The 16,366-nt window shown below is 49.5% G+C and overlaps 2 protein-coding genes and 1 pseudogene across 7 annotated transcripts; 1 reads left to right on the top strand and 2 right to left on the bottom strand.

The window, feature by feature from the left end:
* Window positions 1-5,438: 5,438 nt before the first annotated feature.
* Window positions 5,439-12,763, bottom strand: LOC112875101 (DNA ligase 1). Of its 6 annotated transcripts, XM_025938811.1 has the most exons (18): window positions 11,594-12,763; window positions 11,386-11,502; window positions 11,042-11,143; window positions 10,848-10,961; window positions 10,011-10,241; window positions 9,830-9,924; window positions 9,196-9,283; window positions 8,859-8,990; window positions 8,335-8,447; window positions 7,383-7,484; window positions 7,050-7,111; window positions 6,808-6,879; window positions 6,652-6,725; window positions 6,496-6,552; window positions 6,193-6,270; window positions 6,024-6,101; window positions 5,836-5,945; window positions 5,439-5,744 (listed from the first exon to the last, which is right to left on the bottom strand). In XM_025938811.1, the coding sequence occupies exons 1-17, from the start codon at window positions 12,746-12,748 to the stop codon at window positions 5,877-5,879; spliced, it is 2,739 nt and encodes a 912-aa protein (XP_025794596.1). In that variant the 5' UTR covers window positions 12,749-12,763; the 3' UTR covers window positions 5,439-5,744; window positions 5,836-5,876. The 6 variants fall into 6 exon arrangements, 3 of the variants coding, with proteins under 3 accessions (XP_025794596.1, XP_025794597.1, XP_025794598.1); XR_003225120.1 differs by lacking the exons at window positions 5,439-5,744; window positions 5,836-5,945; window positions 6,024-6,101; window positions 6,193-6,270; window positions 6,496-6,552 and adding an exon at window positions 7,568-7,744 and having other exon boundaries at window positions 6,706-6,725; XR_003225119.1 differs by lacking the exons at window positions 5,439-5,744; window positions 5,836-5,945; window positions 6,024-6,101; window positions 6,193-6,270; window positions 6,496-6,552 and having other exon boundaries at window positions 6,695-6,725; window positions 7,383-7,744.
* Window positions 12,764-13,725: 962 nt separating this feature from the next.
* On the top strand, window positions 13,726-14,178 carry LOC112872813 (putative ripening-related protein 6). The gene has a single exon (XM_025935855.1). It carries the CDS (start codon window positions 13,726-13,728, stop codon window positions 14,176-14,178), a length of 453 nt encoding a protein of 150 aa, XP_025791640.1.
* A 990-nt stretch (window positions 14,179-15,168) lies between these two features.
* On the bottom strand, window positions 15,169-15,719 carry LOC112872812 (annotated as a pseudogene).
* Window positions 15,720-16,366: the final 647 nt, after the last annotated feature.

Genomic DNA, 16,366 nt, shown 5'->3' with positions numbered 1-16,366 from the left:
GCAAGTACCAGGCGTTTATCGCCCATGGGGAGCCGGCGCTCAAGAGGTCGCGTCTCGGCCTTGAGGGGCAACCGCAGGTGCATCCCCGCGACCAGCGCGACCCTTGGCCATGGTCAGGTTGGCCTCAACAACACCCGCAACTTAGCGCGCAGGAGCTCCGGCTCGATCTCAGCCGCAAGGCAGAACAAGTTGCTGCCAGCAGCCGCCCGGTGGGAGAGCGCGGTGGGGCGGCCGGAGGGCGGCCCGCCGCCCAGCTCGGGCTTCCCGGCCTCCAGCGGCCACCACCGCAGGTGCATCCCCACGATCAGCGCGCCCCTCGGCCTCAACAACACCCGCAACTTGCTCCACCCGTCGGTGGCAGCGTGCAGCAGCTCCAGCTCCAGGTCAGGCGCATGGCAGAACTACTACCTGCTGCCGGCATCCGCCAGGTGGGAGAGCGCGGCGGGACTGCCGGAGCCGGAGGGCGGCCCGCTGCCCAACTCGGGCTTCCCGGCCTCCAGCGGCCACCACCGCAGGTGCATCCCCACGATCAGCGCGCCCCTCGGCCTCAACAAAACCCGCACCTTGCTCCACCCGTCGGTGCCAGCGAGCAGGAGCAGCAGCTCCGGCTCCAGCTCAGGCGCATGGCAGAAGTACTAGGTGCTGCCGGCTTCCGCCCGGTGGGAGAACGCGGCGGGGCAGCCGGAGGGCGGCCCGCCGCCCAACTCGGGCTTCCCGGCCTCCAGCGGCCACCGCAGGCACATCCGGTGCCTCGCGCGGGCAACACCCAACTCGGGCTTCCCGGCCTCCAGTGGCCACCGCAGGCACAGCCAGTGCCCCGCGCCGGCAACGCCCGACTCGGGTTCCATTACCGGCCCGTAGCGTTCGGCCTCGGCCCCGGCCCCGAACACGAACTCGAGGACGGCTGGTGCCCGGCTTGCCGTTCCTATCCGGCGCGGCCGCTGCTTCAACCACGGAGGCATGACTGCGTGTGCGTTACTTGCCGCGACGTCGACCGCATCGTGTGCCCGGTGTGCGCCTCTGGGTAGGCGACCGGCAGGCAAGGGGGCTTACTTCTTGGAACTGATTAGGCAGTGGTTACGTTTCTGTGAGAACGATTGCGTCTTCTCTGATGGGTTCCTGTGGATTTTGGAACTGATTAGGCAGTTGTTACGTTTCTGCAGTAATTGGCTCTTTCTGATGGTTTCTTAGGCTTCTGTCAGAGTTAGTAGTACTGTTTCTATGTAGTAGCATTTTGGGTAATGCAGCGGCTAGCTGACTTTGATACTTGTAATTGTCTGATGTGGATTCTCTGTTTTCACTCGATCATCATCGCCCAATGCTGGTCTGAAAAGGCATAGTTTACTGCACTGCTGTATGGTTGTGAGCGTGATTTCTGATTGGCTAATTTCCCTTGTGATTGCATTGCTGAATTCACTTGAAGAAGCAGAACTTTTATAGGTATTGTTTGCCCAATGTCACTGGTATTTGCTTCTTTGCCTGAAGGTATCGTTTAGCTTGCTGCCAGAGTTTGTGCGTTTGCTACGTTCTGTCATTGGAACTGAACAACTCGTAGGCACCTGATATTGGTTTCTCTGGCTGAAGGAGATTTTTGGTTGTTTTGAATTGGAGGTGAGGAGTTATCATATTCGCATGTCATGTAGCCTCTTTTGCTGAATCTATTACGAAAGGCAATGCATGCTCGTATAGTCGTGTACAGATCTTGAAAGGCAACGCGTGTGGAGGCTGCAAGAGCGATGGCCGTGGTGCGGAGGGAGCACTTATTCTCGGGCCCGTGCCGATTGGGGCAGCTTGGCAGGTGCCGTTCATTTTGAGGAACGTCAAGTCTGCAGAAGTGTTGTTACTGAAGAATTACAGTATCAGTAAAGTTCAGAGAAGCGCCAGGACGAAGCCTACGTTGCTGTGAACTTTTTGCCCACTTCAATTGTGTGCAGGAACGCTTTTGAAGAGCCGTTCATCATGCATTAAGCCTGTTTTCAGATTGTAAACAGCACTTGGTTGGCTTTTAAGGTAAAACTCTGTATAAAGCCTCGAAGTATAAAAGGCTACAGGTTTCTGCTCTGCTATCGATTCAGAACAAGAACCCCCTGCTCAGTAGACTAAAAGCAGAGTAATTTAGTTGCCTTCAGATGAACCATATCTATCAATCCAACATCACATTGGTTCAGGCAGCAACTTCTTGTGAGTTCTTCAGTTTCTTCTCTGAATTTCTTTGTCAGATATCCTTGTTCTTGAATGGAGCATGAGCCTCCGATGCAAGCATCTGTTTCTCTGTACATATCACATCCATTAGCAGCTGCCACTTAAACTTCAGGGACAGTGCCTATTTTGCATTGAGCTTTTGACTGCAAACTTATAGCACTAATAAAGCAAGCATCACTTCCACGCTCTACTGATGCAATTACAATTTTGTTGCCACTTTTCATCAATAGTGTAAAGGTACTAGCAGCTGAACTTGTACCATGAATAGCATGCATGGAGATGTTAAGAATTTGGTAGGTTTTTCAGCAGTGGGTTGATCATTGTTGTCAGAGTCTGAAGTATCCTCCACATTTTCAACAGGAATGATAGAGAAATTTTTTTTTCTCCTTATAAATTTCAGCATGAAATAGGTAAACTTGTAGCCTGTTGAATCGCCCCGGATTTCCTAAACGGGCTCCCTTGTGCCCTTGTGGCCCATCATCAGTGGCCGAGGTCCCATTCCGCCCGTCTCCTTCCCCCAAAATCCGGTTTCGCTTCTGGAAGCATACGCGCAGGCGCAACGACAACCGCCACGGCGCAACGGTAAGCCCAGGGCCGGCCTTCTTTATATAGCCTCGTCTTCCTCGCCGCAGCGCCTCTACCCCCTGGAAATTCCGAAATTCCTTCTCGCCCTCGCGCTTTCTTCCACACGTGCCCTTGCTTCCTTGAGCACCCCCTCGGCGAGAAGCAAAGAAGGTGTTCAACCGGTTCTTCTGCCGCCGACCGCAAGGGCAAGGGTATCATGAAACCGATTTTGGCAGATGTAGGGCCAGTTTGGTAGAGCTCCAACTGATCCTGATTCTCTGTGGGAGCTGATTCTCTAAGAGAAGTGATTCTGTGGCTGAAGGTGATTCTCTTTTATTCTCTAGCATAAACTCTTAAAATTAGGATGGAGAATCACTTCACAGAATTAGGAGAAACTCCTTTTTTCCGCTCCCAGCCTCTTAGTTCATTTCAGAGAATCACTCCACAGAATCAGCAGAGAATCACTTCTCTCTGAAAAACTATTTGGCAGAGCTCTTGCTGGATTCAGCAGAGAATCAGCTCTGGAAGCTCTGCCAAACTGACCCGTAGTTGTTTCTTTTGGATTCTCTGTTATCACATGAATCGTCACCGGCCAATGCTGGTCCGAAAAGTACTCTACGTTGCTCGATTTGTCTGATTGTGATTTCTGATTGGCTAATTTCCTTGTCGACCGTTGAGGCTGCGATGGCGACGGCCGTGGTGCCGCGGCAGCTCCTGATCATCAGCGCTTCCTGGTCCTGGCCAGGGCTTCTCGCTTCTCGCTTCTCGGTGCCCCTGATCCTTCTTTGTCAGGAGCACCAAGTCTGATGTCTGAAGAAGTGCAGTTACTGAAGAATTGAGGTTACAGCAAGTTCAGAGAAGCGCCAAGACAAGTCGCAGTTACTTTCAACTTGTTGCCGAACTTCAGTTGAGCGCAGGAACCCCTTTCAAGAACCCACCATCGTGGACGGCTACCGTTTAATTTCCTTTCCATTAACACCTGATGTTGTACATTTGGCGGCTTTAAACCTGTTTTGGTGTTGTAAACAGCACATCACAAAAGAAACAGCACTTATCTGGATTCTTGGTTAAAGCTCTGTATTAAACCTTGAACAATAAAAGGCTACCAGAACAAGAACCTTAGCCCTGTAGACTTTCTATCAATCCAACACCACAGTGGTGCAGGCAGCAACTTCTTATGCGCCTTCAATCTCTCTGAGGTTGTGTCAGATATCCTGGTTCTTAGACATTCTTCCTTGCATTGCCGACGTGCCGTGGGCCTGTGGTGCTCCCCGTGATATACAACGCTTCAGTTGGGCCTAAAATACACACACGGCCGGAAAACCGATCGGATCTGTGATTGGGCTCTAATGTGGCTTTCGTGCATATACAATGAGGCAGTAGGGTTATTGACTGGGTTTTTGTCGTATGATTTCCTTTTGGTGTTTTAGGTCCTTTTGTACGCCTAATGCAGATGGGTTTGCTATGTATTATCGTCAGCTAATTCAAATGGGTATTTTTTTAGCAGAATGCAATTAGTTTTGCGGTAACACAACACGAGGCAGTAGATCAGATTCCTGAAGAAATTCACCCTTTCATTATGAAGCGAATTCAACTAGAAAGCTCCAGCACCGGTACCACCTTTTCGTCACCGCACCCTAACAGTCTAAGAGCATCTCCAACAGCCGAGTTGGATAGGTAATTAGCTAAAACGGGGTAAAAACGGATCCAACAGCCTCTCTATTTCCCAATCCTCGCTATCTCGCTAGCCATCCGCGGTGCCTCATTAGCAATCTTCGCCAAGCCCCATCGCCTCACCATCTCCTCCCGCACCCTCCCCCTTCTTTCCCGCGCGCCGAGATCCACCTGTAGCCATAGGGTGCCCCTCCTTTCCCTCACCGGCGGCAGCGCAGCAGCCTCCCTGCCCCTTCCCTTTCTTCCCCACCGAGCAGCCCTAGGGAGCCTCCCTCTCTCTTCCATGGAGCACCTCCACCAGCCCGCGGCAGCTCAGCAGCCTCCCTGCCCCTTCCCTTTCTTCCCCACCGAGCAGCCCTAGGGAGCCTCCCTCTCTCTTCCATGGAGCACCTCCACCAGCGCTCATCCAAGGCCAGCTGCAGGCATGACAAGCGGCCGGGCCGGCGCCTCTAGCCTGGGGCGCCGACGCGTAGGCAGCTGCGACCAGGCAGCCATCGCAGGGCAGCTCCCGGCGCAGGGCGGCTCCAGACACGGCGCGGCACAGCCCAACAACCCGCTACGGCAGATCCAAACAGATCCCGACGGGGCGGACGCCAGCAGTGCGCCTCGCCATACGGGCCACCAGCCGCGGGGGCAGCCAAGCGCGGCCAGCCACCGACGACCCAGCCACCTCGACACGACTCCTGCCAGCAAGGGGAGTAGATAGGGGGAGGGGCATCGGCTGCTGGTGGTGGAGGCAGCAGAGGAGAGGGGCGCCGGATGAGCTGCTGCTCCAGGCGTGGAGAGGGAGCTCACGTGGATGAAAAGTAAGATTTGATTAGTCTATTGGTGTATATCCAAATATAGAGAGGGAATTTTAGCTAAATTGATAGCTAAATGAAAATATGTAGAGTGAAATTTAGCTAGGCTTTTGGAGTTGCTAACGGGCCTCACTATGGCACACACTTTGCCAGCCCTTCTGCCTCAACGCGACTAAGAGGCGTCCGCGTGCCAAAGGGTAAGATCGGCATGATTGCACTTCATTTCCATCTGTGCTTTGGTTGCTATAAAGCTCCACTTTCTTGGCAAGGTGAAAATTGCTATGCTAGTGCTAATGCATGTCCTAACGTACTTACTGGGTTAGTTTGATTCCAACCCCCTATGCCGCATGCACAACTCACAGAATCCACGTGGTGAACGGTAAAAAAACGAAAAGAAAATGAAGCAGGACACATCATCACAAGGAATGCACAAATCTGAATATATCCCAGACTGTTCAAATCAGGACGAAGCAAACCACTAGGAACGCATCCTCTGGCCAATACCTGTTTTATGATCACAATGATAGAAACCCGTAAATGAAACAGATTACGGTTGAGATTAAGTTGGAAACCTGTAACGGGACTAGTGCTTTACCTCAATGAGTCATGCATTCAACGCAAAAAATTGGGTCAGCATCAATCATCGTCCTCATCTTCCTGGTTATAACCGTGGTTGATTTTTTGAGCCCGGTACATGTCAGCAACCTGCAAAATTTGGACAGTCAGTATTGAGACATTACAAAACAACAAACAATCGAAAATAGCATGCAGCAGAAAACTTACTTGCTCAGAAGTGGTCGCCTGTTCTGGGCTTTTATCATCCCGTAATCGCAACAAACGAGGAAATCTCAGGGAGATACCCTAGTTCAATTTGACCTTTTAGTCTTCTGTTCATATATGCAAAGCACAATCTAGAAAGGGAGGAATAACAATGCCAAATAGAACTACCAACCTTATTTGGATCGACTATACCATTAGCAGCACGATGCACAGGACTTATGCTCAGATCTGCAGCTTTCACCTCCCACACCTGAGAAAATTTAATTAAATTAACCTGCTTGACCACTGTGATTGCAACCAGCAATCTTCAGGGCAACATGAAATGTTTTAAGCATGTAACAACAACAATTCAAGGACTGGTTTTTAATGAGCAGAAATCAGGGGGGTCAGATTTGAAAGCATAAACAAAGTCTCCAAAGAAACCAAGAATAAAGTGAAATGAAAATAAATTATCAAGATTTAATGTGCATATTACCTCTGACGGTTCAAACCACACATCAGGGTCCATTGTGTCAGCAAATCTGTAGTATGCCTGTACAAATGAAAGCATTACTACGGATGACAACAGAACACAATAACAAATTATCAATAAGAAACTGTCATTCAACAGAAGGGCGAAGGAATTCACCACCTTTGGTTTTTCTATCACTTTACTTCGAAGGCTTGAAGAACGTTCTTCAAGCTGTTGCTCAGAAAATCCAGTACCTAAATGCATCAAGATGTAAAGAATGAAGAGAACTCAAAGTAGCAGCTTCAGTTTTTCATTTTTCTAAAAAAAGTAATCTACCTATGTTGCATATTGTTTGATATTCTTCGTTCTGCTCATCATAGCATGCCAGAAGGAATGATCCAAATACACCTAATAAGCATAACAAGGGCAGAAGAAACATGTATTAGCAGAGGAAAAAAAATAAAGCAATCGAGCTTTGTAAAAGTGCTAAATGAACAGACAGGTGTAGGAAGAAACACAAATAGAAACATTCAAATTTAGTTCATTTTCAGTGTGCAAGATGGAAAAGAACCATCTACCTGCTCGTTTTCCTCTCCCATAAAAGGCAGCAATCGGTACCAAGTCCAAAGAGTCTCCAATGCTGCCCAAAATAAAAGGAATACACCACTTCTAAGACACAATTAATAATGGTTCTTTATATAGGTTTCTACTGAAATACAGTTCACATGGTCCCAGATATTAACAAAAAGTCAAGACAGCTCAATATAAATGATCCTTGGAGATTTGGAGTTTGGACTGCAGCATAAGAAATAAATAAATTATAAATAGCCTGCCCATTATGATTTTCTAGATTTGCATGCGAATGCAATGGAAAGAAAGAGTTGAATCAGCATGACTTGTGATGCACTAACCTATCCATGTAGTCCTTCTTAAGTTTCAACCAATTGTTTGATCGCTTCGCTGGCTCATATGTAGCGTCTTTATCCAATGTCTTGATAATCAACCCTTCACAACTTCAGTAACTTAAAACTTAGTGCAAGGAAAAGATCTTGGCAAAAAAAAAGGAGACGGAAGGAGGGGAGGGGACGGGGGATACCTCCACAACATAATCATTCAATCAGAACTTATATATCAATAAAAGGAGACGGAAGGAGGGGAGGGGACGGGGGATATCTCCACAACATAATCATTCAAAAAAGGAGGGGAGAGAACAACGAGATGGTAGTTAAAAGAATATTGCCTAACATTGCATACTGATAGTTTCATGTAACCCCTGCACAGAAAAAATTCTTCGCGTTTTATTTTCAGTCCCAAGGTGGATACAGATCTGTAAGCTTACCTCTTACAACAATAGAATTCTCCATGTGATACTCAAGGAAAAGTCCAGGCAAAGCAAACAGCCAGTATAGCATATTCCATGCTATAACTAAATTTAAAGAGAGAAAGTATTGTTGTTGGACAGCCAGAGGCCACATTGAACATGGTAAAGGAAAATTGGAGAACACTTAAATTGCTGCCTATGAAGAAAATGGTTATCCCGTGAAGCAAATGTGCAACCACCTTTGTGTTTCATCAATCCCAAAGAAAATGTTTGAGGGCTAGAAGGAATGATTTATAGGATTCTACGTCAAGTCCAAAGGATTGACTTTGAAGGGATACCTTTTTAAATCTATTATTCTTTAAAATTTACTGTAACTTCCACCTTTCCATCTTACTAACTTGCTCCTATATGATAAAAAAATCAATGCTGTGATCAAGTGTTTTATTTATCTTGCGCTGAAACTTGCTCCTATATAACCTTGAAACCATTGAATTAGTAGAAGATATATTAATAAGCTGGCCATGTATAGATATTTCAGTTACCTGGAGTTGACAGCTGTGTCAAGAAATTTCTGTATCTCCTCAAGGTCATTTGATGTAATTGCAGTTGCCAATTGAAAAACACCTGGTACTTCCTCGAAAGAGTTGTAAAGATGCTGCTAGGTATTCAATGCAAAGGAATAATTAGACCTCTGGAGAAAGAACACATGCGCGTGCTCTGTGTGATTCAATACCACGAACTTTTATATTTAATAGCTTCAGAGTAGAATACTCCTCTGGTTTTCTGAAGATACATATGTGCCACATATTCTGGAAAAAAAAATAATGCTCCCTCCATCAAGTATATGAGTATATGACGTTAAGGGCAAGCTAACTTGTCCTCAACGTCATATATTAAAAAACAGAGGGGTGATAGTTAATAGGCTCTGCTAAGCTGGCTCAAAAATTTCAAATGAACCATAAATGGTTAAAAACTGATCGCAACCATGGGATAGCACAAATAAGGTAATTCAGTAGCAGAACAAAATGATATTGTACATTAAGAGTCTACAGGACAAGTACAGTACCTCTCGACGAACTTTGAGTTGTTCCTGGAGAAGAGGTTGTCCATTTATGTAAAGAATATCAAAGCCAAAAGTACAGACTGAAATTTTGATGTCATTTATGGTAACACCCTTGCGGGCCCTTGTGCTAAGTATCTGCAGAGAAGAAACAATCACTGGCCCTTACAAGTCAAATAGCAATTGCAAATGTAGACAGAACAAGGTTGCCAAACTGAAGCGATTAGTTTACAACATAGAACATCTCTGGTTTACAGCATCTAGTGTTGCATGCTCGGATATTTATATGATGTTCACTTTCATAAGTAACCAACTGGAAATTAAGAGATAATGAAATACAAACCTGGAAAGGCAAAATTTTCTGTTTTTCACGATCATAGGCAACAATTTCACAGTCCAAGACAAATGATTTGACTGTAGGCTTCCGGAATCTGCGTTGAGATGCTAAGATAAGATGGACGGGAACTCAAAGTGCAGGAGAAAAACCATAAATTTGGCTACAAAGTTCTTGAGCCAGTAACCAGATTAGCTTTAAAAAGCTTGTATAAGTGGGCGTACATAAAACAAAAACAGAAGGAAATGGCTTCAGCTTTAATGAACACATGCAAAATCAACTCAATATCCCCGATATATATAGGAATTCATGACTGGAATTGCCAGGTAAAAAAATATCATAGGCCAAAAGAAGAAAAGAACAAAGGTGGACAGAGCCAACCTGTGGTGGTCTTTCATTCAAAAGATGATGAAAAGAATCCCAATCAATACCCCAAAAGGTCATCATTATACCATTTGTGAAGTTAGAAAACCATTCAATTATGTGCAATCTGATGAAAAATTTATAACATGACTATCGGATTGGTACAAACATCAAGCATGGGCTCTAAGGCTATAACTAAAATTGCATTATTTTTGTGCTTCTTCAGGTGGACACTACAGAATTACAATGGTAGGCAAAAAATATATGAAATGGAATATACCTAGAAACAGCATCAACAACATCTGGATACTTTCCGGTGTTTCTTTCAGCATTCCGACTATAAATCTCTACTGAACCATCCTCCATGCAATGTATCTAGATTCCAGATTATAAAGTGTCAACTGAGATGAACATGGGTCAAAATATATGAAGCGCTAAACAGTCATGCGGCTCGACAATACCTGAGCCCTTTCACCATCATACTTGTACTCACAAGTGTACTCAAGACCCTGAAACTTGTCAATGATCTCCGAGACAGATTTCGTTGCTTTTGCTAACATAGGGCCAACAGGGACACCTATGGAAAATTTGCATGTCTCTGGAAGCTTCCAAACTCCAACTTCAAGTAATGCTGGGACAATTTTATCGTAGATTGGAAGAACTGAATATACTTGTTTAATTATTTTTGCAGCCTTCAAGAATACAATAAGAATCATTAAGTGACCATTCACAATTGGCATTCATGCAAATCCTTTAATACAATGTTAGAAATAAACGGTGTTTACTTGTCAACATCAAATCAACAATCCTCCACATGTAAGCAACAGAGACTTGGATAAGGTGAGTTATAGGTTTAGTATTATGCACAAGATTGAACTACCTGATGCCCCTATAGGAGGATTAAGAAAAACATGGAAGTCACAAAAACTTTGTTCAAGTCAATTTTCAATGAACAAGGTGGCAGCAGTATGTTACTACATTGGTTATTCTAAATAGCTACCCCCAAGCATTGACATGCTCAAAATTTGCTAAAAATGATTTATAACAGGGCAAGAATTAAGGATGTTGACGAAACACAAATAGAACCTTGTGAGTTAAACCCCTCCTCCCCAAATCGTGCTTACACTTTTCATTTCACGTGACCTTCCCTATATTGCATAGTTGCATGATACCACAGCTGCAGAGTTGATTAAAAAAACAAACAAAGAGCTTGTGTGCAGGCATTGACATGATTCCACACCAACCCTATCAAATCAACTAAAGGATTTATGTAAATAAAAGCCTGAAACAGTAGTCACCTCTTCAAAAGGTGATTGAACTTTTGGCGGTGAAGATTTTTTGTCAGAATATACGGCAGCTTGCCCAAGAGCCATTTGGACAGTTTTCTCTGCCAACCCGATCCTCATCTTTGACTGCAACAAAAGTAACAATTTCAGGAAGACATTGAGTACACACCATGCGAAGTACTCTGAGTGACCATTCCACGATTTACCTGAAGAAGACGCGTGATGTATTGAGGTTCACAGTCAGTGGCAGCAACAAGAAGTCCCTTGATATGGTTTCTTTTTTTATCTTGACTGTCTTTGCCTGACTCCTGCATAAACGATACTTGTTAAATGATTTCTCAAGTGAAATAGTGTGCTAATGCATTATGGAACCAAATTATCCACTTTGGCACTCTCTAATACCAGGCTCACTACATATTGTGATTTTACTTCTGCTAGTGCGTGTCTTAATATCACCCATTGTCCGAATAAAAGCAGTTCAATTTCATATTGAAAATCTTGCTGATTTGGTTGAAATACTGCATGAGAAATGGAAGAAACGATATATAACCTTTGCAATTGTCCGAAAAGTGCTAAGCACCCGAGATATTGTCAGTGGTTTTGGCTTAAACATCATCTTCTGCGATGACCTGCTTGCTTTCGCCACAAGCCCCAAATCACCCAATTCCTACAATCGCCAAGGGAAACAACAAATAAATTTATGCCTCCAATTCCATAGAAGTTGAACTGATGAACATACCTTCACCCAACTTTGTTACCTTAAGATCCTTCTTAACATGCTCCTCCTTACGTCCATATGCTTCTGCAAGTGCGCGGATGACTGATGCGTCCCCAATTCCAAGCTCAATCCCCTCATGAGGTGGCGCAATCCGATTGGCTGAGAGGTATACTGTTGCAAGGAGATCATCCGGTGTCGTTGCCATCACCGTCCGGAACACATTTGACAGGATTTCAGTTATGACAATCCGGCCACTCTCGTTGGAGATGAGATCAAGCGCCAGAGCCAGAAACAGGAATGGCACAGGCTCACCGGGATTCCAATAGGCAGCAGCCATCGGGTCAAACTCAGTGCCTTTCTTCTTCAGCTCTAGGGTGGTATTCTTCTCTTCGGACTTTGGGGAATCTTTGGTTCTGGCCTTCTTCGGTGATGCGGGCTGCTTCTTCTCCTCCGCTTGGGAAGCAACTTGGCCTTTAGCCTTGGTCGGCGAGGGTGACCTCTTCTTCTTCCCATCCGTCCGCGAGACAAAGTCCGATTTGGCCGCTAGGGTTTTGGACCTCTTTGGCGACGGGGAATCCTCCTTCGCTCCATCCAATTGCGCGGCCGCGGCTGCACCCTTGGACTTCGCCGGCGACGTCGACCTCTTCTTCTCGCCAGCGGCCCCGTCAGCCAGCGACTGGGGGGACTTCGCGGGGGACGACGCCCGCTTGGACCTCGCCGGCGAGGGCGGCTTCTCCGATACCGCCGCGTCCTCCGGCTCGGCCTCCGCGCCGTCGGGCTGCGCCCGGGGCTTCCTCGGGGACGGCGCCGCCTTCTTCGCCTTGCTGGCGGCGGCCCGCGCGTTCCCCATCAGCACGTCCGCCACCGTGCGCTTCCCCCCGGCGCCGCCCCCGGAGGCCGACATTCCCGCCGCCGCTGGCGCAGTTACCGCCCCGGCCCGCTTCGCCCTCGCGGCCGGCGGCTTCTTCTCCGCGGATTTGGCCGCGGCGGCGGCCGCGGTCGCGCGGCGGCGGGGAGAGGCGGCGGATGCGCAGGAGGAGGAGGCGGCGACGAAGAGGCGGGGACGGAGGAAGAAGGGGACGAGAAGGGGAGGCGGGGCGAGGGCTAGGGCTAGGGTTTTACGCGAGGGGGGCGGGCGGCATCGGAGGAGGAGCGGGGAGGTGGTGGTGGTGGAGGTGGCTCGGAGGAGGAACATGAGAACAGTGAGCAGGGAGGGGTTTTAGCCGGGCGAGCCGGGGCGGGCGGACGGGCTGGGTTGGAGGCGGGCGGACGGGACCCGCCCGAGGGATGGCTTCGCGCGGGAGGCAAATTGGTCGGGAGCTTCGCGGACCACGGGCGGTAGGGCGGGAGCCCTGGATTTTGCTCTCTTCTGCACGTGCTGGAAGCAGAACAAGAAATAGGGCCGAGGGCATATATAAATTTTAAAATTCAACAATTCTAAAAATACTATCTTTTTATAATGGAAGATGCTCGAGCAGATTACTAATTTTATTGTCAATACCAAAATATTCTTAGTGATCGCCAAAACACACCTCACTCTTACTCAAATGTAGGAGATTCCTCCATATATTCTATCCATTAAGTAATCTGCTGCAGCACTAACTACAAAAATATAAAAAATATTAATGATGATGAAAGGAAAAATATATAAAGTAGATGAATAATCTGCTGGAGATGCTATTGACGAGAAAAAACTCCCGTCCCAACACCCGTGCCGACTGACGCCACGGGTTTGCAAATTAGCTAGGCAAGCAGAATGCATGCCCTGTGATTTCTTACGAGAATGATGGAGCTGCATACGCATGAACATCGCTTCTGCGTCTTGCCCTGCTGCTTGCTTGGAGTGTCACGGCCGACGGCCGACCTTCTCACATGTTCCACCCCTCGGTTCGATGTTACACACTAGCGACACCATCAGATCCAAAACCATCGTTTTCACAGCTAGCGCACTTGTCCTGGTATCGACCATGCATCGAGTGTGCCGAAACAGTATCGTACTTCCCGAAAAGAAAGGGTTCGTGTCGCAGTTCTCAAACAAGAGCCGCGATTGGCACGCGCGGGCTGTGCGGACACGTGCGGACCATCCCTCCCGCACGCGCCTATTTAAACCACTCGAGCCGTATAGCTGAACACGGCTAGATCCAGCAAGCGAAGCCGCCGGAGCACACAGCAATGGCGCGCGCCAAGCTCGCGTTCCTGGCCGCCGCCGCCGCCGTCCTGCTGCTGCTGCTGGCGCCGTCGCGCGCCGTGGCCCGGCACCACCACCGCGCCCCGGCGGTGTCGCCCAACAAAGGCGGCGGCACCCGCGCGGTGATGACGGTGAACGGGTTCGAGAAGGGCCAGGAAGGCGGCGGCCCCGCGGCGTGCGACGGGCACTACCACAGCAACGGCGACCTGATCGCGGCGCTGTCCACGGGGTGGTTCGCCGGCGGGCGGCGGTGCCACAAGCCGATCCGCATCACCAGCGCGCACAACGGGCGCTCCGTGGTGGCCCGCGTCGTGGACGAGTGCGACTCCCGGCACGGGTGCAGGACCAACGTCGTCGACACGTCCAAGGCCGTCTGGGACGCGCTCGGGCTCGACACCAACGTCGGCGTCGTCCCCGTCACCTGGTCCGACGCCTGATCTGTCGGCGAACGAACGGCCGTCGCCGGTCGGCCGGCCGGCAGGGTCGCCGGCGGCGGGCAAGGGCACCGGTACGTGCCGTCGTCGAGTCACGTCGTGCCCTGGACCCCTGGTCATCTGCCTCGATCAGGGCGGAGCGGTTTATGTGTGTGTGTCGCTATCGCTACTCTCGAGGCAGACTTGTAGAGTGGCACAATAAAACTGGTTGCACGGTCCGTGCGAGGAGCGACTTCGTCAATCGTCATCCTGAAAAGGGTCATCAGCAGTTGCTGTCACTGTCACTGTCAGTCCCAGTTTGGAAACGATGGTCCGTTGAGTAGTCGGTGGCATGGCATGTGTTCGTCGTGACGCGTCGTTAATTTGATCTTTGATAGGGACCAATATGATAAGCCTAGGCCCCCGACAAGTCGGCGTCGCTAAACTATGGCGATCAAAATCAACAAGCCAGCAAGGTGAAGTTGGCAGTGAAACCGGCGACTCGGTAGCTCGGCTGCTGATTTTTTTTTTTAAATTGATTAGGCGATCGCACACAGACAAATTTTATAGAATTCCCAGCTCGTGAGCTGATCACAAATAAAGAATGAAATAGGAGCAAATCAAAAGCAAGCTCTGCTGCTGCTAAGCTCGCGCCTGAAAGAATGAAGCAGTTCTTCTGCAGACGCAAATCAAACGAAATAGGAGTAATTCATCAGAAGTAGAATGTATAGTTGCGTTTAACGAAACGAAATAAATCTTTGTAATTTTAGGGAGCATATAACTAGAACCAGTATGATGTTACAAGAGAAACACACGACGCCAACCAGCTTGTTCTTGCACCTCATCAGAGATGTCTTATTCTGCCTCTGTCCACCGCCAAGCGGACAGTCTAGCAAACTACCACCAGCACGGCAGCACCAGCTAGAGCTCGGGCACCAACCGCACGCCGCCGCCATTTCCGATTTGCAGCCACTCGCCGCGCGGACGCCGGCCGGCCGACTCGGTGGACGGCGTTCAGGCGTCGGACCACGTGACGGGGACCTCGCCGACGCCGGTGTCGAGCCCGAGCGCCCTCCACACGGCGGGCGACGTCGCGACGAGTCCACGATGTTGCCGCGGCACCCGCGGCGGGAGTCGCACTCGTCCACGACGTGGGCCACCACGGAGCGGCCCGTGCGCGCGCTCGTGATGCGGATCGCCCGGTGGCACCGGCGCCCGCCCGCGAACCACCCCGTGGACAGCGCCGCGATCAGGTCGCCGTCGCTGTGGAAGCGCCCGTCGCACGCCGCCGGGCCGCCGCCGCTCTCGCCGCGCCTGAAGCCGTTCACCGTCATCACGGCGGGGGTGCCGCCGCCGCCACCGCGCCGCGCCGACAACGACGGCGGCGTGCCGTGGTGAGGCTGCTTCTCGTGCCGCATGCCGGCCGGCAGGTCGAGGTCTAATGCGTCGTCGGCCGCGGCGCCCACGTCGACCGGGCCCAGCTTACTGCTCCGCGGAGCAGCGGCGCACGAGACCTGAAACAGAGCAAGGATCGCGATGGCTACCGCAATCTTAGCGTTCGCCATTGCGGACTTGCTGAGCTCGCTCGAGGTGCTAGTGTGCCCATTGGCTCCAGCCTCCAGGTGGGTTTATATACGTGTCCTCCTAGGGTTAGACGACCACTCGCGTGGGCCGAGCTGCCTCCAGTGGATGTTCTCGAGATCGTTGAGCTCGATGCGTGGTTACTGGTTAGTGGCCCTATCCGAGACGAGTTCGTCGTAACCGCGATGCTAGCTCTGCACTATATGCGGTGGCACGTGTCAGCTTCGATGTTACCACACGCGCGCGGTGATACCTGCGCAAGTGCAAGAACAAGCCGCCGTTTTTGGAAGCGGAAGCGGGAAGCCTCCAGATGTTTCGGTGGACATCGTCCACCCGTTGGCTGACCAACCGATGCTGCCACGTCCAAACGAGTGACACCTCTGAAGTCTGAAAATTAAACCGGATAGCAAGAGTACGATGCCCCACCACTTCCAGGGCTCCGACAGGTGGTGATTGTACAAGACTCGGTCCAACTTAGACGAGAGAGTTGCGCTGGTTTGTTTGGACTTGGTCACCCGTTATTTTTAGTACTCGTTCGTTTTGCTATGTAGAATTCTTAAGAAACTGCGTAGATTTATACACCATCACAAACTGAAATTGCCTCGGCGGCTACCTTTTTTTTTTGCGCCTG

The sequence above is a fragment of the Panicum hallii genome, chromosome 9 (genome assembly GCF_002211085.1).
Source record: "Panicum hallii strain FIL2 chromosome 9, PHallii_v3.1, whole genome shotgun sequence".
NCBI classification, from domain to species: domain Eukaryota; kingdom Viridiplantae; phylum Streptophyta; class Magnoliopsida; order Poales; family Poaceae; genus Panicum; species Panicum hallii.
The sequence above is the reverse complement of the archived record's forward strand: the minus strand, read 5'-3'. Positions and strand labels throughout refer to the sequence as shown.

Bases quoted from the DNA above. Each gene is read 5' to 3' on its own strand.
- LOC112875101 (XM_025938811.1), bottom strand. From the start codon at position 12,748: ATGTTCCTCCTCCGAGCCACCTCCACCACCACCACCTCCCCGCTCCTC. The intron at 11,503-11,593 runs GTAACAAAGTTG...TGGCGATTGTAG, and splicing joins ATGTTAAGAAGGATCTTAAG to GAATTGGGTGATTTGGGGCT. The intron at 5,946-6,023 runs GTAAGTTTTCTG...CAAATTTTGCAG, and splicing joins AGGCGACCACTTCTGAGCAA to GTTGCTGACATGTACCGGGC.
- LOC112872813 (XM_025935855.1), top strand. From the start codon at position 13,726: ATGGCGCGCGCCAAGCTCGCGTTCCTGGCCGCCGCCGCCGCCGTCCTG.